The sequence below is a fragment of the Triturus cristatus genome, chromosome 1_1, assembly GCF_964204655.1.
Source record: "Triturus cristatus chromosome 1_1, aTriCri1.1, whole genome shotgun sequence".
In the NCBI taxonomy this organism is placed as follows: domain Eukaryota; kingdom Metazoa; phylum Chordata; class Amphibia; order Caudata; family Salamandridae; genus Triturus; species Triturus cristatus.
Genome location: NC_140579.1, coordinates 92,303,298 through 92,322,104, shown reverse-complemented (window position 1 = coordinate 92,322,104; position 18,807 = coordinate 92,303,298). Strand labels below are relative to the sequence as shown.

Genomic DNA, 18,807 nt, shown 5'->3' with positions numbered 1-18,807 from the left:
ACATGCCACACACACCGGGGCATGTCCCACCTTTCACTTACAATCCACCCTGCCAACAGGTGTACCTTGGGCCTACCTTAGAGGTGCCTGACATGTAAGAAAAGGGAAGGTTAGGGACTGTCAAGTGTGTGCACTGGCCAAGTCGACATGGCAGTTACAAACTGCACGCAGACTCTGCAATGGCAGGTCTGAGGTACCTTTTCAGGGCTACTCACATGGGTGGCATAATCACTGCTGCAGGCCCACGAGTAGCATTTGATCACATGCCCTGGCACACTCCGTGCACTTTACTAGGGACTAACAAGTAAATCAAATATCCATTCATGGAAACACCAATCCATAACACAATTTACACAAGAGAGCGCCTGCACTTTACCACTGATCAGCAGTGCGAAAAGTGAGCAGAAAGGTTTTGCCAGCAAAAACAGAGTCAAAACCTGGCAGGTCAGAAAGCAAAAACTCAGGGGAAACACGCCAACTGATACCAAGTCTAAAAACTGCCTTTAGATATGCAACGCAAATGTTTTTATATATTTTTGGTGGATTGGGCTTTCGTCTCTGCAAAGTCACAGAAAGGAGCTCAGCTAGCCGTCTGTGAAGAGGTGGGTGCTTCTGAAGAGGGAGCTCAGCTAGCCGTCTGTGAAGAGGTGGGTGCTTCTGAAGAGGGAGCTCAGCTAGCCGTCTGTGAAGAGGTGGGTGCTTCTGAAGAGGGAGCTCAGCTAGCCGTCTGTGAAGAGGTGGGTGCTTCTGAAGAGGGAGCTCAGCTAGCCGTCTGTGAAGAGGTGGGTGCTTCTGAAGAGGGAGCTCAGCTAGCCGTCTGTGAAGAGGTAGGTGCTTCTGAAGAGGGAGCTCAGCTAGCCGTCTGTGAAGAGGTGGGTGTTTCTAAAGAGGGAGCTCAGCTAGCCGTCTGTGAAGAGGTGGGTGCTTCTAAAGAGGGAGCTCAGCTAGTAGTCGGTGAAGAGGTGGGTGCTTCTGAAGAGGGACCTCAGCTAGCAGTCGGTGAAGAGGTGGGTGCTTCTGAAGAGGGAGCTCAGCTAGCCGTCTGTGAAGAGGTGGGTGCTTCTGAAGAGGGAGCTCAGCTAGCCATCTGCGAAGAGGCGGGTGCTTCTGAAGAGTGAGCTCAGCTAGCCGTCTGTGAAGAGGTGGGTGCTTCTAAAGAGGGAGCTCAGCTAGTAGTCGGTGAAGAGGTGGGTGCTTCTGAAGAGGGACCTCAGCTAGCAGTCGGTGAAGAGGTGGGTGCTTCTGAAGAGGGAGCTCAGCTAGCCGTCGGTGAAGAGGTTGGTGCTTCTGAAGAGTGAGCTCAGCTAGCCGTCTGTGAAGAGGTGGGTGCTTCTGAAGAGGGAGCTCAGCTAGCCGTCTGTGAAGAGGTGGGTGCTTCTGAAGAGGGAGCTCAGCTAGCAGTCGGTGAAGAGGTGGGTGTTTCTGAAGATGGAGCTCAGCTAGCAGTCGGTGAAGAGGTGGGTGCTTCTGAAGATGGAGCTCAGCTAGCAGTCGGTGAAGAGGTGGGTGCTTCTGAAGGTGGAGCTCAGCTAGCCGTCTGCGAAGAGGCGGGTGCTTCTGAAGAGTGAGCTCCGTTAGCCGTCTGTGAAGAGGCGGGTGCTTCTGAAGAGGAAGAATGCAGGTTTTTTATCCCTTCGTCTTTTAGGGAGGAGACCGCTCCTGCAAAGCTTCCTACTTTCGGAGGGTGGAAGGAGCATGTGCTAATTGTGTTATTATCTCTCCCCCCCCTTGTTATGCCCTCTTACTTACCACTAAGGCCCATCATTGTGGGGAGGGTAATTACCAGTGGGGAGGGTAATTACCAGTGGTTACTGCCAGCAAGTGCAGCCATTAATGCTTGTGTGTATAAAATTAGATTTTTACTCCGTGGTCGTCATTACGCGTTTCGGCTTTTGCGAGCCTTGTTCACGTGACATAATGGGGTATTTTCTGTGCTCTTTTAAAGTGACAGTGCAATGATTAAAAACGTCACATGACCAGCAAAACGATGGATATAAAGAAAATCCATTACAAATATAAACTGTATAAAGGTCAAATACTTATACGATGACATTAAAGATTGAAATTAACACGTAGGCATAGATGACATTTACCTGTGTTTAACAATATTTTAAATTACTAAAGTGCATTGTATATGATGACAATGTTACATATATATGGTAAAAGGAAATGGAACTTCGTGAACCACCTCTAGTCTATCGAATTGAATTTTTAACAAGGCACTTAAATAGACAATAAATTCAATGAAGGGAAAAATTGCCCCAGAAGTTTCTAGTGTGCTTGAAAGCACAGTGGTCCTTAATTGATGTTTTCTTTTACAAAGTGTATACAGTGGATTTCATCCTGCAAGCTCTAATTTTCTTTTGTGGGGATGCACACGCTTCCCTCCGATATGCCCAGTTTAATCTCTTCGGTATATTCTGCTTTCTTTTTGTTTTTAATCGCTATACACTACCTTAAATGTGATACCCATATGCTCTCTCTTTCTGTGTGATTGGTTCCCCTCAGTATACTTTATTCCCTTGTGTGTAATCGATCGGGATAAGTGAGCTCTCCAAATACATGTGTTTTATTGATGAGGCTCTTCCGGTCTCCTCTTCCAGCTGGCAATTCCAGTTTTAGTGCCAAGATGCCTCGAGGTGAACGTGGCTTTCTTTAAGTAAATCACTCACTCACCCACCTCCAGATGGGAGTTGGTGGGTGTGGGTGATCTAGGAGCCCTTACCCCGGGCGCCTTCGGCAAGTAGTATGGCAGTAACCACAAAGGGGGTAGTTGGCTGCCAGGTGGGCGGGGCTAGGACTTCGAAGGAGTGGGCAGTTATAACTGACACCTCATTTTCTTGTGGCCGTGTGGCTCGCCGGTCAGGGATTAGCGAGTTTTTGGCTTATCAAGCTGGTTAGTGGTCAGGAGCCGAAGGGAACGGCCCCAGGAAATATATGATCTTGTTGCTAAAGGGGGACTTCCCTGAACTGCACAAGATGACATTGGGAAACGGGCACTAAAGTGGAAAGAGGAAATTGGGGTTTCGGAAGACCTATTTTTTCACTCATGTAAACTGGCACAGAACATTTTAATTCCGGCCCGGTTACAGGCACAATACTACAAAACTTGCTTTTCACTATACTAAACTACAAAACAAACTGCCAAATGGGGTACTGGGAAAGGAACATAATGCCCCAGGTGTGCATTATTTCAGGCAGACCTGATCCATATTTTTGCCTCCTGTAGCATGCTTAGCAAGTTGAAACTGGAGATCACCAACTTTCTTAAGGAGGTATTAGGAGTGGAATGTTCCCTCTCCCCGTCCCTGATAGGGCTTGGGGTAGCACAGGATACACGGGGGAAAATCGGAGAGGAATTAGTGTTTATTGGAATGGCGTTTCTCCATCTATACATAGCATCGACATGGTTAGATACCAACCCCCCCCCCCCCCCCCCCCCCCGTATGGTGGCTCAGTGGACTAATGCGTCTACTGCAGGGGCCTGTGTTTGACCTCATGTTCACAGGTTCAAATCCCGGCGGGTCCACTCAGCCTTTCATCCATCTGAGGTCGATAAAATGAGTACCATTGCGTTGGGTAACAACAAACATCGGTATTCAGCGCAAAGATACCCGTAGTGGTGAACGTGCGCTTTACAAATACACGTGTAATGTTATTACAGCAATGGCTTTCTCGCCTGCTGGCAAATTATAATCTGGATAAGGCTATTTATGCAAGGAGGGGAATATGCTCTCAAATGAAAGGCTTAAAAATCTGGGAACCAGTGACTAGATGGATAGAGGAAAATGGGAAGTTTATAAAGAGGAAGCCAACCCGGTAATGATATGACAGTCTCATTGAGGTTCATGTGTAAGCGAAGTTGATGAATAACGCATGAACATGACTGACTGGCTCTAACTGGCAACTTTGGTTAAATTTGTACTAGCAAACTGTAAAGGAACTAGCACATGATTGTGTGTCAAACAGAGGATAACAGAATGTAAGACAATGGCCAATTCCACGGGGTGGGTGGGTAGGTACTGGATGGGTGGGGGCCAGATACAAAATTCAAAAATGCTTAATTGCCCTGTGATAATGAATTTCAATGTATGCTTACACTGTCATACAAAATGTCAAAGAAATAAAAATGAAAGGGAATAATGGCCAACGTGCAGAATAATGCCAGTGGCGCACTTCTGGAGGAGGCAAGGAGAACTGATCTTTGGGAGAGAGAGCCGCAGCACAAACCACTGACCACTTTATTTTGCATTAAAAAGGCAGCTTTATTTTGAACAGGTGAACATCACAAAACATTTTCCTGGCATTCTGCCTTACAAAACTAAAATTGCACAATACAAAACATGAACTATCCATTTTCCTACCCCCCCACCCCTGTTCCCCACCATACCTAACTCGATAACCATCTACTACCTATTGTACTTCAGTTCTACAGTTTCAAACCTTAACTTTCCCCTACAGGCTATGACTTTCTCCATTAATATCTAACCCCTTAAACTCCTATAAGTAACCTATAACTTCCTGCCTATTCCAGGTGAGAGGTTGTTCGTCCCCTCCATTTCAGCGTGGTATGCTTATGGCAAGGCCAATAAAACGTATGTAAACGCAAGCAAAACTTTCCAGGCCACCACCAATCAGATAAAGGCCCAATTGTGGACTTTTCTTGCCCCCTTCCTTGCACCCTACTGTCTTCCCGTATCCAAATCACCGTCTAATATTCAATGTCCGCGCTAGTACCTCTCTCAATTCCAGCAAGTATAAGTCAGTCCCATACCTGGAGAGATGCTCCCCATCTCCCCGAAAAAACTCCCTATTTTCAAATCTGAGGTCTGCATGCTCAATTCGCCCAAAGCCCTCCTTCCTGCAAAAACGTCTCATCTCAGCGTTTAATTTCCTGCGAGCCCTGTCAATCGCCCCCTGCCTGTGGGCCCCTCTCCAGTTCCGCCGAGGAATAAATTCAGTCCATATCACGAAGCATCCTGCCCACTGTCTCTTGATTTCCAATAAATCCTGCTTCATTGTGCGCATGAGTGTCAGACCCGTCTCCACCACCAGGTCATTTTCCCCAAGGTGAATAACTAAAACATCCGGGCATCTCCTGCCTGCTAACATACTGTTCAATCGACTAAATAACTCTTTCCACCGCATGTCCTCTTTACCACACCATTGAACCAAGAACAGGTGTCTGTCAAAGCCCAGGTTCTCTCCATGTCCCCTCTGTGCTGCTTGTCTCGCTGCCCATTTTATGACCGAATGGCCCACGACCCAGATGGATTTCTCCTCAGCTGCCGGGACCGGAACGGAACCTGAAACAGATGAGCACAATCAATAGCGTTAAACAATGACTCCCCGTCTCAACAATCCAACCATTCCAGCCTCACTCATCTCTGAAAGCAGCCCGTAGTCCATCTTTCCAGCTGCATAATGTCCTCCCTAGACTATCCCCTAGTGCCCACCTACTTTGCTGCCCCAATGCAGAATGAATGGATCCCATACTCTGCCTCTGGAACCCCCAAACTCCGTAAGGCTTTGTGTAGAACTGACAGCAGTCGAACCGGGGCATCTCACACATGCCTGAACACCTCCCCACGTGTAGCTCTCAACTTGTTGCCCCAAAATACCAGGCACAGGGAAGGTACTGGGTATATTGGAAGAGCCACGCTCCTGCCTTTCGACCTCTGAACCATTTTAGGATTGCGCAGCAATATTCCAACCTCTCTTCTCGGCGAGCAACGGCCTCCCAGCACAACCCCTTCCGTCCCCTCCCAACACTCAGAATGCGCCAAAAAACAATCAGGACATGAGCGTAGTGAACAAAAATGCCTCCTCATGCCCAGCGCAAACTACTGGCAGCATGTGTAACACCTTGCTGAACAACTGCCATGACAAGGGCGGCCTCTTCCGTCCCTCCCGACCCTGCTCCCAAGCCAAGCCTTTGAGCATTCTCTTCCCCAGTTCCCCTGCTGATGAGGCAGAGCCCCATGCTAATTTGCCCATGAATGCAATTCTCACTAACTTCCCGGCTACAGTCTCCCTTTCATCATAGTCAGTATAAATTGCAGCACATCTTCCATCTGTCTCCAACCCAATGGTCTGCGCTGCGCCTCAGGATCCAGAAATTCGGACCATGCCTGACCATATGCACTCCTGGTGGACTCAGCCAAAATTCCTACCACCAGTTGTAGCATCTTTTTAGGTCTCGCGTGTGGCAGCGCATGCGCTGCATGCGCTGTCTCAGCGAGACTTAAAGTAATTTATATATTGGCTTCACCTCCGTGTAATTTCTCCTGCCCCTCGTGATTGGTTTAAATTTAGCATTGCTGTTGTTTTCTTGATTTCTGTTGGCTGTTGGCCCTATTGTCACTTCCGTGTAGTCCCGAGGCAGCGGCGCCTAACTACAGTTTTCTTCCGCTTCTGCTCGCACTTAATTGCCTGCAGTGTGCCATCTGGTTGGGGGAGGGGTGCCTACTCTCCCTCGTTCCGGCCGCTTGTCTTTGCAGCCTACTGTTTCTTTGTATCAGAAGATACTTCACTTCCATTCAGCCTGCCTAAGATTCTTACCTCGTGGATGCGCATTTCCTTTCACTTTGTCCTACCTTTTAACTTATATTGGGCAAACTGCAGGTTTGTTCTTTGCTTCCTGCCGCAATTACATATTCACTGCTGAAGCCACACAGGAGGCTGCTCAGAGGATTTACAGTGCAAAACCTTTCGTATTATTCAAAATAGCCAGCTATTTACATTGCAAATGCAAATTTTTATTTCATTTCAAAGTATGCCAGTATTAGCATAAACAAAGAAATTATTTTCACGAAGAAAAGGGTGCAGTACCACAGGCTGTCCCTAGGTGTCCCTGGTCCTGCACCCTTTCCTTCGTGAAAGACATTTCTTTGCGTACTGGTGGCATACTTTGAAATGGAAACCAGCTATTGACATTGCAAATGCTAATTTTTATTTCATTTCAAAGTATGCCAGGATTAGCATAAACAAAGAAATTATTTTCACGAAGAAAAGGGTGCCATACCACAGGCTGTCCCTAGGTGTCCCTGGTCCTGCACCCTTTCCTTCGCCAGAGAAATTTCATTGCGTACTGCTGGCATACTTTGAAATGGAAACCAGCTATTGACATTGCAAATGCTAATTTTTATTTCATTTCAAAGTATACCAGTATTAGCATAAACAAAGAAATTATTTTCACGAAGAAAAGGGTGCAGTACCACAGGCTGTCCCTAGGTGTCCCTGGTCCTGCACCCTTTCCTTCGTGAAAGAAATTTCTTTGCGTACTGCTGGCATACTTTGAAATGGAAAACAACTAATTAGCATCTGCAACGCCAATCGCTCACATTTACACAATGCTTCATTTAGGATTCATCTCCACCGAGGGAGCATGTCTTTCTCTCCACTAATTAACCTCTGGAGTTCCATTATTTTACGATTATTTCCCGTTGTCTGCATGTTGGGATCTCTGATCACACAAGCCATCCATCTGCTCCCTATGTTTGCGGTTTCCTTTTCTTCCCTGGATTATCTAAATGTATTTGATCATAACCGCTAATCCTAAAAAAAAAAATAATGATACGCAAAGAAATTCCTTTCACGAAGAAATGGGCGCAGTACCACAGGTTGTCCCTAGGTGTCCCTGGTCCCGCACCCTTTCCTTCGCCAAAGAAATTTCATTGCGTACTGCTGGCATACTTTGAAATGGAAACCAGCTATTGACATTGCAAATGCTAATTTTTATTTCATTTCAAAGTATGCCAGTATTAGCATAAACAAAGAAATTATTTTCACGAAGAAAAGGGTGCAGTACCACAGGCTGTCCCTAGGTGTCCCTGGTCCTGCACCCTTTCCTTCGTGAAAGAAATTTCTTTGCGTACTGCTGGCATACTTTGAAATGGAAAACAACTAATTAGCATCTGCAACGCCAATCGCTCACATTTACACAATGCTTCATTTAGGATTCATCTCCACTGAGGGAGCATGTCTTTCTCTCCGCTAATTAACCTCTGGAGTTCCATTATTTTACGATTATTTCCCGTTGTCTGCATGTTGGGATCTCTGATCACACAAGCCATCCATCTGCTCCCTATGTTTGCGGTTTCCTTTTCCTCCCTGGATTATCTAAACGTATTTGATCATAACCGCTAATCCTAAAAAAAAAAAAAAATAATACGCAAAGAAATTCCTTTCACGAAGAAATGGGCGCAGTACCACAGGCTGTTACTAGGTGTCCCTGGTCCTGCACCCTTCCTTCGTGAAAGAAATATCTTTGTGTACTGCTGGCATACTTTGAAACGGAAACAAGCATTTGCAATGCAAAAGGTCTCGCAATTACCCTAGTTTGAGCAATTGGCATTGTAAATCACAATGCCTTTTATTTATGTTTTGGTTTTTGAAACATAAATGAAACACAAAGCCATTTACAATACCAATAGCTTAAACTTGCATAAATGCGAGACCTATTGCATTGCAAATGCTTGTTTTTATTCCTACTTGCTACAGTTCCTCAGGCATGAGTGTCTTGTGTCTGTCCGCTCTATGGCCAGTCCATGGATTTTCTCCCACTGTGAATGCAACAAAGCATCCACAATGTCACTGTCCACTCCTGGCACATGCCTTGCCTTAGAATCTCTTGCCTCAGACATCAAAGCACAAATACCTGCAATAAATTCAACACCTGTTTGTCCCCGGCCGACTGACTGTTCACGATCTAGACCACCGTCATGTTATCCACCCTGAAGCACACCCTTCGATGTGCCAGTCCCGCACCCCACAATGGGATCGCTACCACTAATGATGTCAGGCACCGGTCGAAGCTGAGCAGCAAAAGAAACGACAAAAGAATGCATGTGCCACTCTAGGTTTTAGTAAGACGTATTGGCCTGTAATGCTTCATAAACAATAACAATTCCTGGAAACCATAGAATGGAGCAGCAAGATCGCTGACAATTTTGTTCGGAGGAGCCTAAAATAAGTTATAATACCATACTTACAGGCATGGTTGAAAGGCGTATAAATAAACAAGAAATGTCCAGAACTGAGAGAACGTAGGCAACCAGGATCACACCTTGCTTTCGGCTCACATGTTCAGCCTCTCTTTCTTTCTGGTTTAGCTCCTGATACTTGTTACTGTTTCGTAAACTTGCCCCTTCATTTATACTGTCGGAGAGGGTGTAGTTCGATGCTAAGCATTTGCAATGCAATAGGACTCGCATTTACGCGAGACCTATTGTTTTACAAACGGTAGGCATTACGACAAGAGGGGGGGGGGGGGGCAGCACAGATCACGTGAGTGCGAAGGCACATAAGGCATCACAACAATAAGAGGTAGGGTGGAGGGTGGGGTTATTTGAAGCCCTGAAACTGCAGTAGGTACCCCCTGATCTCTTTGCTGGTACGCTGGTTAGACATTAAACATCAAAGTGCAGCCTCGGAGGCCCTCAAATTGTAGTCCTAAACAGGCAAGAGGCATGTGTCTGAGGACTAAAACCCCCATCCATGCAGAGGAGCCTGCATCACTGCACGCCTCCACACAGAGAACAGTCCCTAGTGACGTCAGTCTTACTTTTTTGACACGCCCAATATAAACGCATTGGCAAAGGCATCGCCCAGACAAGCCTGCGTTTTATCATTTTTTTTGTAAACATGTAACAGGCATTAAAAGGCATCACAACAACGTGAGAGACGGCGGGGGAGGGGTGGTTATTTGAAGACACGGACATCACTTGATCTCAAACAGTACAAAAAAACAAGAAGGGGGGCAGCATAGATAACGGTAGTGCGAAGGCACGGTAGGCATCACAACAACAGGAAAGATGGGTGGGGGGGGGGGGGTTTGAGAACAGTGCCCCCGCATGCCCGCAACTGTGGTCAGCGTTGGGGTGGGGTACTCAGAGGAAGCATTTCCGATGTAGCAAGGGAGAGTCGCCGTAATGAATTGGTGCTCAGTGTAGCGCTTTCTTACCTAGGCAATGTTTGGCTGCGTCGGTTACACCGAGGTGCCCGCGACAGAACGCGGTGTGGGCGCTCCGTTTAATTGGAGACCCCAATCCTCAAGCTGTGCAGTTGCAGATAAAGTACGTGGTTATCCAGGCAGAAGTGAGTTAAGTCAGTAGAGGACGTTATTGGTTACTGCAAGTCACTGGTGGCCCATTGATGGATAGGGGTATTTAGCAGAGGGTCCTGTGAAATGGGTCCGAGTACTTGCACAGATGACCAAATTAACTGTACACATTAGCTGCAATGGCATAGCACATGTTGCTTATGCCGACTACCTCTGTTTGGTTGGGGTACCGTAAATGGTAGTATTGATGTAGTCACAGCTGCACCGCTGCCTTGTAGATAGATTCACATGCTTGATTTAACGAAGTGTGGCAATATTTTTCTTGACACCACAACAAATCTTGAAACACTAACATTTCCCAAGTTTCTCATTCGAAGTACATTGCCCTTTAACCTGCGTTGTTATTTGATTTGGAAATTGTATGTAAATAAATGCCATGGCTGCAGAATATCCCGACCTCTGACCAGGGTTGATCTTTCTTGGTTAAGGTTGTTGTAAGTGGCTTTGTTCGAGGGCTGTTTGTCTCCTCAAATACAGCCGAGCTTGAAACTACGGACTTCCTCGATGCCTGCCGTGTCCATACCGTTATACCTTACATCCACACACACACACACATCTTACCATAGCTGTGGCTGGTTTGCTTCCCTCTGTCACTTTCCCTTTTCCTCTCTCGCAGTGCACACCGATAGTCTCTTGCGACGCAGACAGTTTGTTATTGGGTCTCCACGGTAACTGTAGTAAACTACTTCTCTGCTATTCCCCACTGTACTGCTCTGTTGGAATGTATCATGACATCATAGAATGCCAGAGTGCCTCTCTGTGTTTAGAGCGTCAGTTGATCATCTCAGGCTGAGCTGCTAGGAGCCTGCTCCTGGTGGGGCTGCGTCTGTACCTTCTATCTTCTCTTACTCACATATCTTAGAACCAAGCTACAATAAAGGATTAATCAATTATACAGATGGACTCTGTATCTTCCTTTACCACAATTTGGCGACGATTTTGAACCTACGCATGGTGTATGGAGTAAGGACAACTATGGAACTGAAGGACAAGGAGCCAAGGACATTAAAGACTTTCAACACGTCAATTGAAACTTGAGAATTCAGCTGTGTCAACCTGTAAAACGCCCTGAACAGCCCCACCAGTGTCCTGTACCATCCGGACAGCCTGCAGCCTGGGCGTTTGTCTACTGTTGTGTAACTAAGAAACTAAAGAAAGAAACTAAGAAAAGAAACGAAGAAGCAAGTACTCTACAAGTAACTCGCCACAACCGTGAGTCAACTGCTGGTCTGTCTGTGTTCCTCACTGCATGCGTCATATGAAATGTTGCCCACAAGATGGTGTATCTACACTGTGTAAGTGCCGAGCGAGAGCAAAGTCTACCCCAACGCTAAATAATCCTGGTTGCAGTGACAATGACATTATTAAAGGAGTTAATTTGGAGCTAAGTTCGGGCCCCAGTGTGAAGGTCAAACTTCGTGAAAACTCGCACCTGAAATTTATGGATCGCGGGCAAAATTCGAGCCCTGGTGGTGTTTGAGACTGTTTGGCAATTTTGGCGTATGTCGAGAGGAGAGCGGAAACCCTCAAAAGGAACTCCTGACCTCACCACCAAAATCGTGATTCAGTTCAGGGTGCGCATGCTTTCTCTTGCATGCGCGATCTCGGCATGTTTGAAACGTTGCCAGGCGGTGGTGTCACACGCTTCCTTGCGTCACTCCTGCACGCTCTGGTGTTGTCAAAAGCGGCGTTGCCATGGAGCGACATTGATGCAGTGTGGGCCCGTCAACGTAAGTGTCAACTTTCACTGCACTGATATCATTCCTTGCAGTTGAATTTTAGTGAGTGATCACGCTGAATGAAGCTGAGGTGCAACCGAGACAGATATGCGACTTTTCAGGACGGTAAGAACGCGCATCCACTGCTAGTCTCGTGCCAACCATTAAAACGAGCCTCGTTGGATTTTTCTTCTTTCAAAAGTTAATTGCATACCTATCCAAAGGAGACTTGAGCAGGCGGCTTACTCATAAGCCGAAGAGACAATAAGTGCACTTTCAAAGGGTAGCGATTAACGCCAAGGACAAAGCAATCACAACAGACGAGTAAAATCGAGACAAGACAAGAGACAAGTATGTCCTCAATGTTCCCACTGGTGATCTAAGTTTGGAGAAATTCAAAGCAGAACATGGAAAACTTGTCACTGCATTAAAGTTGTTTCTTGATGATCAAACGACAATCTCTTCACTGTAAAGAGAGCTTGAAAACATGCGGAGGATAGTGGATTGTGCGCACCAGAACAAACAGAAAGCAAAGGTAACAATCCAATAGGTAGTAAATAATCTAACAAAACTGGTGCACCAGGAATCCGGCTGCGCAATGTAATCCCCTTTGCAACAAAATATGCATGAATCTATCAGATCTAGTTCTGACCACAGTGACCAGTGACAGGAATCAAGACAGACAAGCGCAAACGGGTCAATGGGCTGTAAGGCTGTGAATTCATTGACAAGATTGCCACCTGGTGGATTTTGGAAGTATTTTTTGTTTTCGCTTCACTATATGGATCTCTAACTGAAAGACATCCTTATCAATCTGCAGAGTCCGTAAGATGTTGCTGGTCGAATTTCATTTATTCCCACACCCGCTACTGTAAATCACGTCACTCACAACAACATCTGAGAACGACTCGCAGAACTGGGTCAACGAGTCCAAAGGAGCCCAATACCAGGAACAGATAGTTCTGAACCCGGTCAATGAGCCCAGTAATGGCACAGTCGATCTTAACCTCGACAGAGAGCCCACAACAGGGACAAAGGTCTAGGACAGAGAGACCAGAGCTGAACCGTAGCGGAGAACCCAAGAACTGGCACATAGAGCCCAGAACCGGGACACCGAGGCCAGCGTGTCAGAGGACCGCGCTGGACCGTGACAGATCACTCCCCGGAACCTTAAGGGGACAAAGGTCCGTCACAGTACCAGGAGGAGACAAATATCGTCCCAAGGTCCAAGAACCAGGAGGGGCCAAAAGTTGTCTCAGCTCATTTGCTCTCACTGTTTTTACCATACTAACAGTCATTTATAGCAGAGGGGAGATACCCCAAGACTGTGATGCGGAACCCAGATCTATTAGACAGAGTCCAATATCAGGAAAGCATAGTACCAGAACAAGGAGTGGACAAAGGTCATCTCAGAACTAGGAGTGGACGAAGGTTGTGTGGAACATTTTGTTATTTGAGGAACAGTCTCTCTGGCGAGCAGTTGCACACTTTTGAAAGGGCAGGCACTGTGGCTGTGTGACTTTCGGTGAGTACTATCACCTTACTTTGTCTGTTTGCGGACTCATACAGTCATCGCTGTTCCATGGCAGTTTAACCGCTGCCTTTCAAACAGCCCACGAGCCTCCACAGTGCGCATGCACTTGACACGCGCAGCCTTACCGGTCTCGTGATGACTGCAACCTATCTTCTGTGACGTCTGCCTCCTCTTCGAGCTACTTGCTGCGGTGGCAATTTGGTGCACGCTCCTGCCACAAGTCACCCTGCACTATGTCAGGGATGTGTGTCGCCATTTTGAGTTTGGAAGTTTTCTTTCTTCTTGGCAACTCTCATTGCGGTGTACACCTTTTGGCCAACCGTGTTGCCAATAAAGTTTTGCAGATATCAAAATCACCTGGTCGGCTCCAGTAAGTTTCCTTACATAGTGAGTCACACATTTCTCTCCAGTAGTCAACGGCCGGGGTGGCAAGAAAAGGGGAGGACGTTGCGAGATTGATGTAGAGGTAATGGAACTTTTGAACGTTGTGGCACTTCATTTCACTGGTGGAGTTCAGCGATTGCACACTGAAGGAACCCTAGTGTTCTACTTTGTATGCCGGTAGCTGCGGGAAGCCTTGCGTGGAGACCTCGGGTGAAAGATCGTTCACCGGAGCCTAACATTTCTTCCTTGATCATAATGCCTATAATTATTGCATTTCCTGTTTTGGTGTGTAAGGGATGGGGCACTCGGTACCTAAATTCACTTTATAAGATAGTGTCTGGAGCGGGCGGTTAGTCCCCCAGTGCTCCTATTCAATTTTCATGATAAGTGTGTTGTGTGACTAAACATTGAGTGTACCATTTCCTTTGGGGGAGGTTGTGGGGGGTGTTTAATGTCTAATTTCAGACATGGTGTTGTTTTAAGGGTTAGTACCCTCCGGTGTACCCTATTGTGGGGAGGTTGTAGCTTTCATCTTTTCAGGGGGAGTATCCTCTGAGTACCCTAATTAGGGGAGGTTGGGTGGTTTTCCAGGGCGAGCACCCGGTGATGTTCAATGGTGATTCTTTTTTTAAGGGTTAGTACCCTCCGGTGTACCCTATTGTGGGGAGGTTGTAGCTTTCATCTTTTCAGGGGGAGTATCCTCTGAGTACCCTAATTAGGGGAGGTTGGGTGGTTTTCCAGGGCGAGCACCCGGTGATGTTCAATGGTGATTCTTTTTTTAAGGGTTAGTACCCTCCGGTCTACCCTATTGTGGGGAGGTTGTAGCTTTCATCTTTTCAGGGGGAGTATCCTCTGAGTACCCTAATTAGGGGAGGTTGGGTGGTTTTCCAGGGCGAGCACCCTGTGGTGTTCAATGGTGATTATTCTGTGGTGTATCTTACCTAAGGGAGGTTGTGTAGATTTCCACGGTTAGTACCGTGTGGTGTACCCTACTTCGGGGAGGTTGTGTAGTTTTCCATGGTTAGTACTCTGTGTACCCTACTTGAGGGGTGTGGTGTGGTTTTTCACAGTTAGTACACTGTGGTGTACCCTACCTAAGGCAGGTTGTGTAGTTTTCTAAGGCGGTTATCCTGTGGTGTACCCTATTTAGGGGAGGTTATGTCATTTTCCAAGGTGAGTACTCTGTGTTGTTCTCTATTTTTGGTGACGGCTGTTTTGTCAGTTTCAAGGGTTACTACCCATGGGACTTTCTTTCATGATGGCACTATGCTCCTGTCAATGTCTTCCTGCTTGGATCTCGAGGCCAAGGGTTTCACGTTCATAGGATTTTGAGTGAGAAGTTTCTCTCTAGTGTTTAGACCTTTTTCGTTACTCTTAACGGATTGTAAGTGTCAGCATGCTGCCTACCCTAATCAGGGGAAGTTTTGTCCCTTTCCCAGAGCGTTTACTCTCTGGTGTATTCTTCTTTGGGAGGTTCCACTCTTCCTGTTATCTAGAGTGACTTATACCCCCTGGGGTACCCTTCTATTGGAGATGTTGTAAGGGCGGTTTTTCCCTTGTTTGCCAGGGTGACTGCCCGGTGGTGTACCCGTTTACGGGGAGACTGTGGGGGTGACCACCCTTCTCTGTTGCTTTGGTTTTTCCACCAAAGTCTTGCCTTGTTCTTTATTTTTACCCAAGGGAGGGGGATGGGGCGTGTAGTATTGACTTTGCAACTGGCGTGTAGTATTGACAATTGCCATTTTAATGTATTCAAAGATGTTTTGCATTTTAATGCATTTCTTTTCATGCCAGATTTATTCCCGCTACCTCATGTACTACACCATTAGGTATTTGCATCTCAATGTTTTCAATTTATGCCAATGTTATTTTTGAGGTATCCAACTCGTCTTTCTCTTTATTTCTGCTGTTGTTCCCCAAGGAAGGAGGATGTGTAGTAAACTACTTCTTTGCTATTCCCCACTGTTCTGCTCTGTTGGAATGTATCATGACATCATAGAATGCCAGAGTGCCTCTCTGTGTTTAGAGCGTCAGTTGATCATCTCAGGCTGAGCTGCTAGGAGCCTGCTCCTGGGGGGGCTGTGTCTGTACCTTCTATCTTCTCTTACTCACATATCTTAGAACCAAGCTACAATAAAGGATTAATCAATTATACAGATGGACTCTGTATCTTCCTTTACCACAGTAACCATGCAGCAAGCGCCATAGAAACAGCGGAACTGAAAGAGCACAAGCGAGGTGAGGTAGTGCTGGACTGAGAGAAATGACTGCCATGTTGAAACGTAGCGTATTCAATCTCCAATTAACGGAGTGGAAAGATAGATTGCAAATTTTCTATAAGATCGACAATGGTGCTATCTAAGTCCGAAGTTCAAGAGAGATAATTATTGATATGCAGTCTGAGAAAATACACCTGTATGTATATAGCTATGTGGAAGTGTATATGTATGAAAATGTGTCTTTTTTGTGAGAGAAAGATAAAACAAGCATTACGTAAACACATGAACCGGGCGCCATTAGTAATTTAAAAAAGCGCATGCCATGTGGTAAATTAATTAAACAAACAAACGTGCGGCCCCAAAAAGTGAAAGCGGCAAATCGTGATGCAAATTAATAGCGCACGTCGAGCGTACACGCAGATAAACTCATTAATAAATAAAAATGTGCACATAGACGTAACAAGCGCAGCCGAAGAGGACCGCCCAGAAAATGAAAAAAAGTGTGTGTAATACCGCACCAGCTGCCTCCTCGGACATCAACATGGCGGCAGGTGAAGAACAAAGAGAAATGAAGGTCAGCGTACCAGCATTCGCGGTACGTAAACCGGAAGTGGAGCCCAGCGCGACGGCTTCAGAGGAGGGACGAACTCCGGGACAGGAGATTACGGAGCACGGAACGCCAGGGAGGGATCAGAAGAGCCTGAGAGAGAGACCGAGAGTGACGAGACTGCCATGATTTGCAAAACTCCTCACCGCTATCCCACAGGATACACAGACCGTGGACTGGTAAGAAGCCCCCTTCTCTATGGTAGACATAGATACCTCCACTCCCAAGACCCCAAAAACTAGGAGAGAGAAAAGAGAAGAACAAAAGAACCACCAAAAAGCATCCTCCGCCTCTTACTCCTCTCCTCTTTGAACACAGATACGGTTCCATCACAAAGCTTTCGAGCCGCTCAAAGAGACGATAGCACTTTGCAGTTCGCGTGGGAAAGAGCAAGGGAAGAAGATGACTCCAAGCAGGTGGGCCCCTACTTTTGTGTTAGACGAGGGCTGTTAAACAGGGTAAACAGAAATGCTGATCAGACTGTCAAACAACTCCTGGTACCCTTAGCCTTTCGGGAACACGTTATGTACCTTGCTCATAAAAAGGCGGAAGGAGGCCACTACGGCCAAGAATACACACTAAAATACATATTAAATCGATTCTATTGCCCTGGTGTATATCGTGAGGTGGTTAGGTTCTGTTCCTCGTGTCCAAGATGCTAGGTAATCAACACTCCACATATAAACAAAGCGCCACTACAACTCCTCCCAATTATTGATATACCCTTTCAAAGAGTAGGAATGGACATAGTGGGTCCTCTAAAACCCTACGCTAGAGGCCAGCAGTATATCTTGGTCATTGTCAACTATTCAACCCGCTATCCCGAAGCCTTTCTGTGAGAAAGTGCCATCGTTCTTGCATGGTATGCCCCCACTTTTTGCTGAATGTACTTTGACTGAGTGTGCCCTGGACTCCTACCAATCAGGTGCCCAGGGCCTATGTCCCTTCCCTAAAACCCAAATTGGCAAATCCTTGCCACCTGTCAGCCCCTTTTAAATGGTACCATAGGTACCCAGGGCCTTGTGACCAGGGAAGGCCTCTAAGGGCTGCAGCACTATTTGTGCCACCCTTAGAGACCCTGTACCCTAACACACACACACACTACCCTTGCAGGCTGAGTGTCTGGGTACAAGACAAAACAAAGAGTCGACATGGCACACATCCCTGTGTGCCATGCCCACAACCTACACTGCCCTGGCATACATCAGCCACCTCTCTAGCTGGGTGCCCTATGCCAGTGGTGTGGGCACAGGATCATGAGCCCTGTGCCCCTACAGTACCCAGGTCCATTCCTGGGCACTGTAAGTGCAGTGCTGCCATTTAAGAGTACATGGCGCTGAGAGCTCGTCAAACACGAACTCCACAGCACCATAATGGCAACACTGAAGACTGAGAAGTTTTGTATCAAAGTTCTCAGCACATTAAACCAGCACTGATGCCATTGTGGGATTTAATGTACCAAGTACCCCAGAGCGCATCTTAGAGATGCCCCCTGAAACCTAGCCTACAATCCACGTCTGGTCTGGGAGGCTGCCTAGGCTGCCACACAGCAGACATGTTGCTGGACCCCTGGGTAGGAGAGCCCCTGCTCTCCTGGGCCTGCAACAATGCACATCTTGGGCGAGGTGCTAGATCTCCTCCCCCAGGATGGGCAGGGGGAAGCTTCAAAGCCTCTGTGAGCTTCCCCAGGCCACTGGCAGCCCCCACTCTGGCGGGAAGCCTGGCCAGAAACCCCAAATAAGGACAGGGGATGTGCCAGCGTGCCAACCCCACCCCTCAGGTGGGGGAGGCGAGGTGAAGCACATCTCCGGGCACTCGCCATCTTGAAGATGGGAGGCCCTACCCAATCAGGACTAAGCTACTGCTAAGCTACTGCCCCCCTCCACAGGAGAGAGGCAGGATAGGGGGTGTACCCACCCCAGGACAGGCACCCATTGGTCCCTGCCCTTCACCTACTGTAACGCCCCTAAATCTAGTATTTAGGGACACGCTGAACCTTCCTTCCCCAGATTCCAGATTCCGAAATACAAAGAAGAGCAAGAAGAAAGAAGACCTGCCCTGCAGCTGCTAAGAAGAGGAAGACACCAACTGCTTTGGCCCCAGCCCTACAGGCCTGTCGACCCTCGAACCTGCTCCTGCTACAACCCGGCATCTCTTGTGGCCAGCAACCTCACAAAACCCGGAGGACCTGGCTACCTTTTGGCTCTAAGCACCTGGGACTC

The 18,807-nt window shown here is 47.1% G+C and overlaps 1 protein-coding gene across 1 annotated transcript in view; it reads right to left on the bottom strand.

Annotated features, from left to right (window-relative positions):
* Nucleotides 1-4,385: 4,385 nt before the first annotated feature.
* LOC146869584 (E3 ubiquitin-protein ligase RNF31-like) overlaps nucleotides 4,386-18,807 on the bottom strand; it is a 275,447-nt gene continuing 261,025 nt past the window's right edge. The window contains exon 12 of the mRNA XM_085654296.1: nucleotides 4,386-5,306. Coding sequence (XP_085510422.1) covers nucleotides 4,705-5,306 — 602 coding nt within the window. The 3' untranslated portion in view covers nucleotides 4,386-4,704. The remainder of the gene's footprint in view (nucleotides 5,307-18,807) is intronic.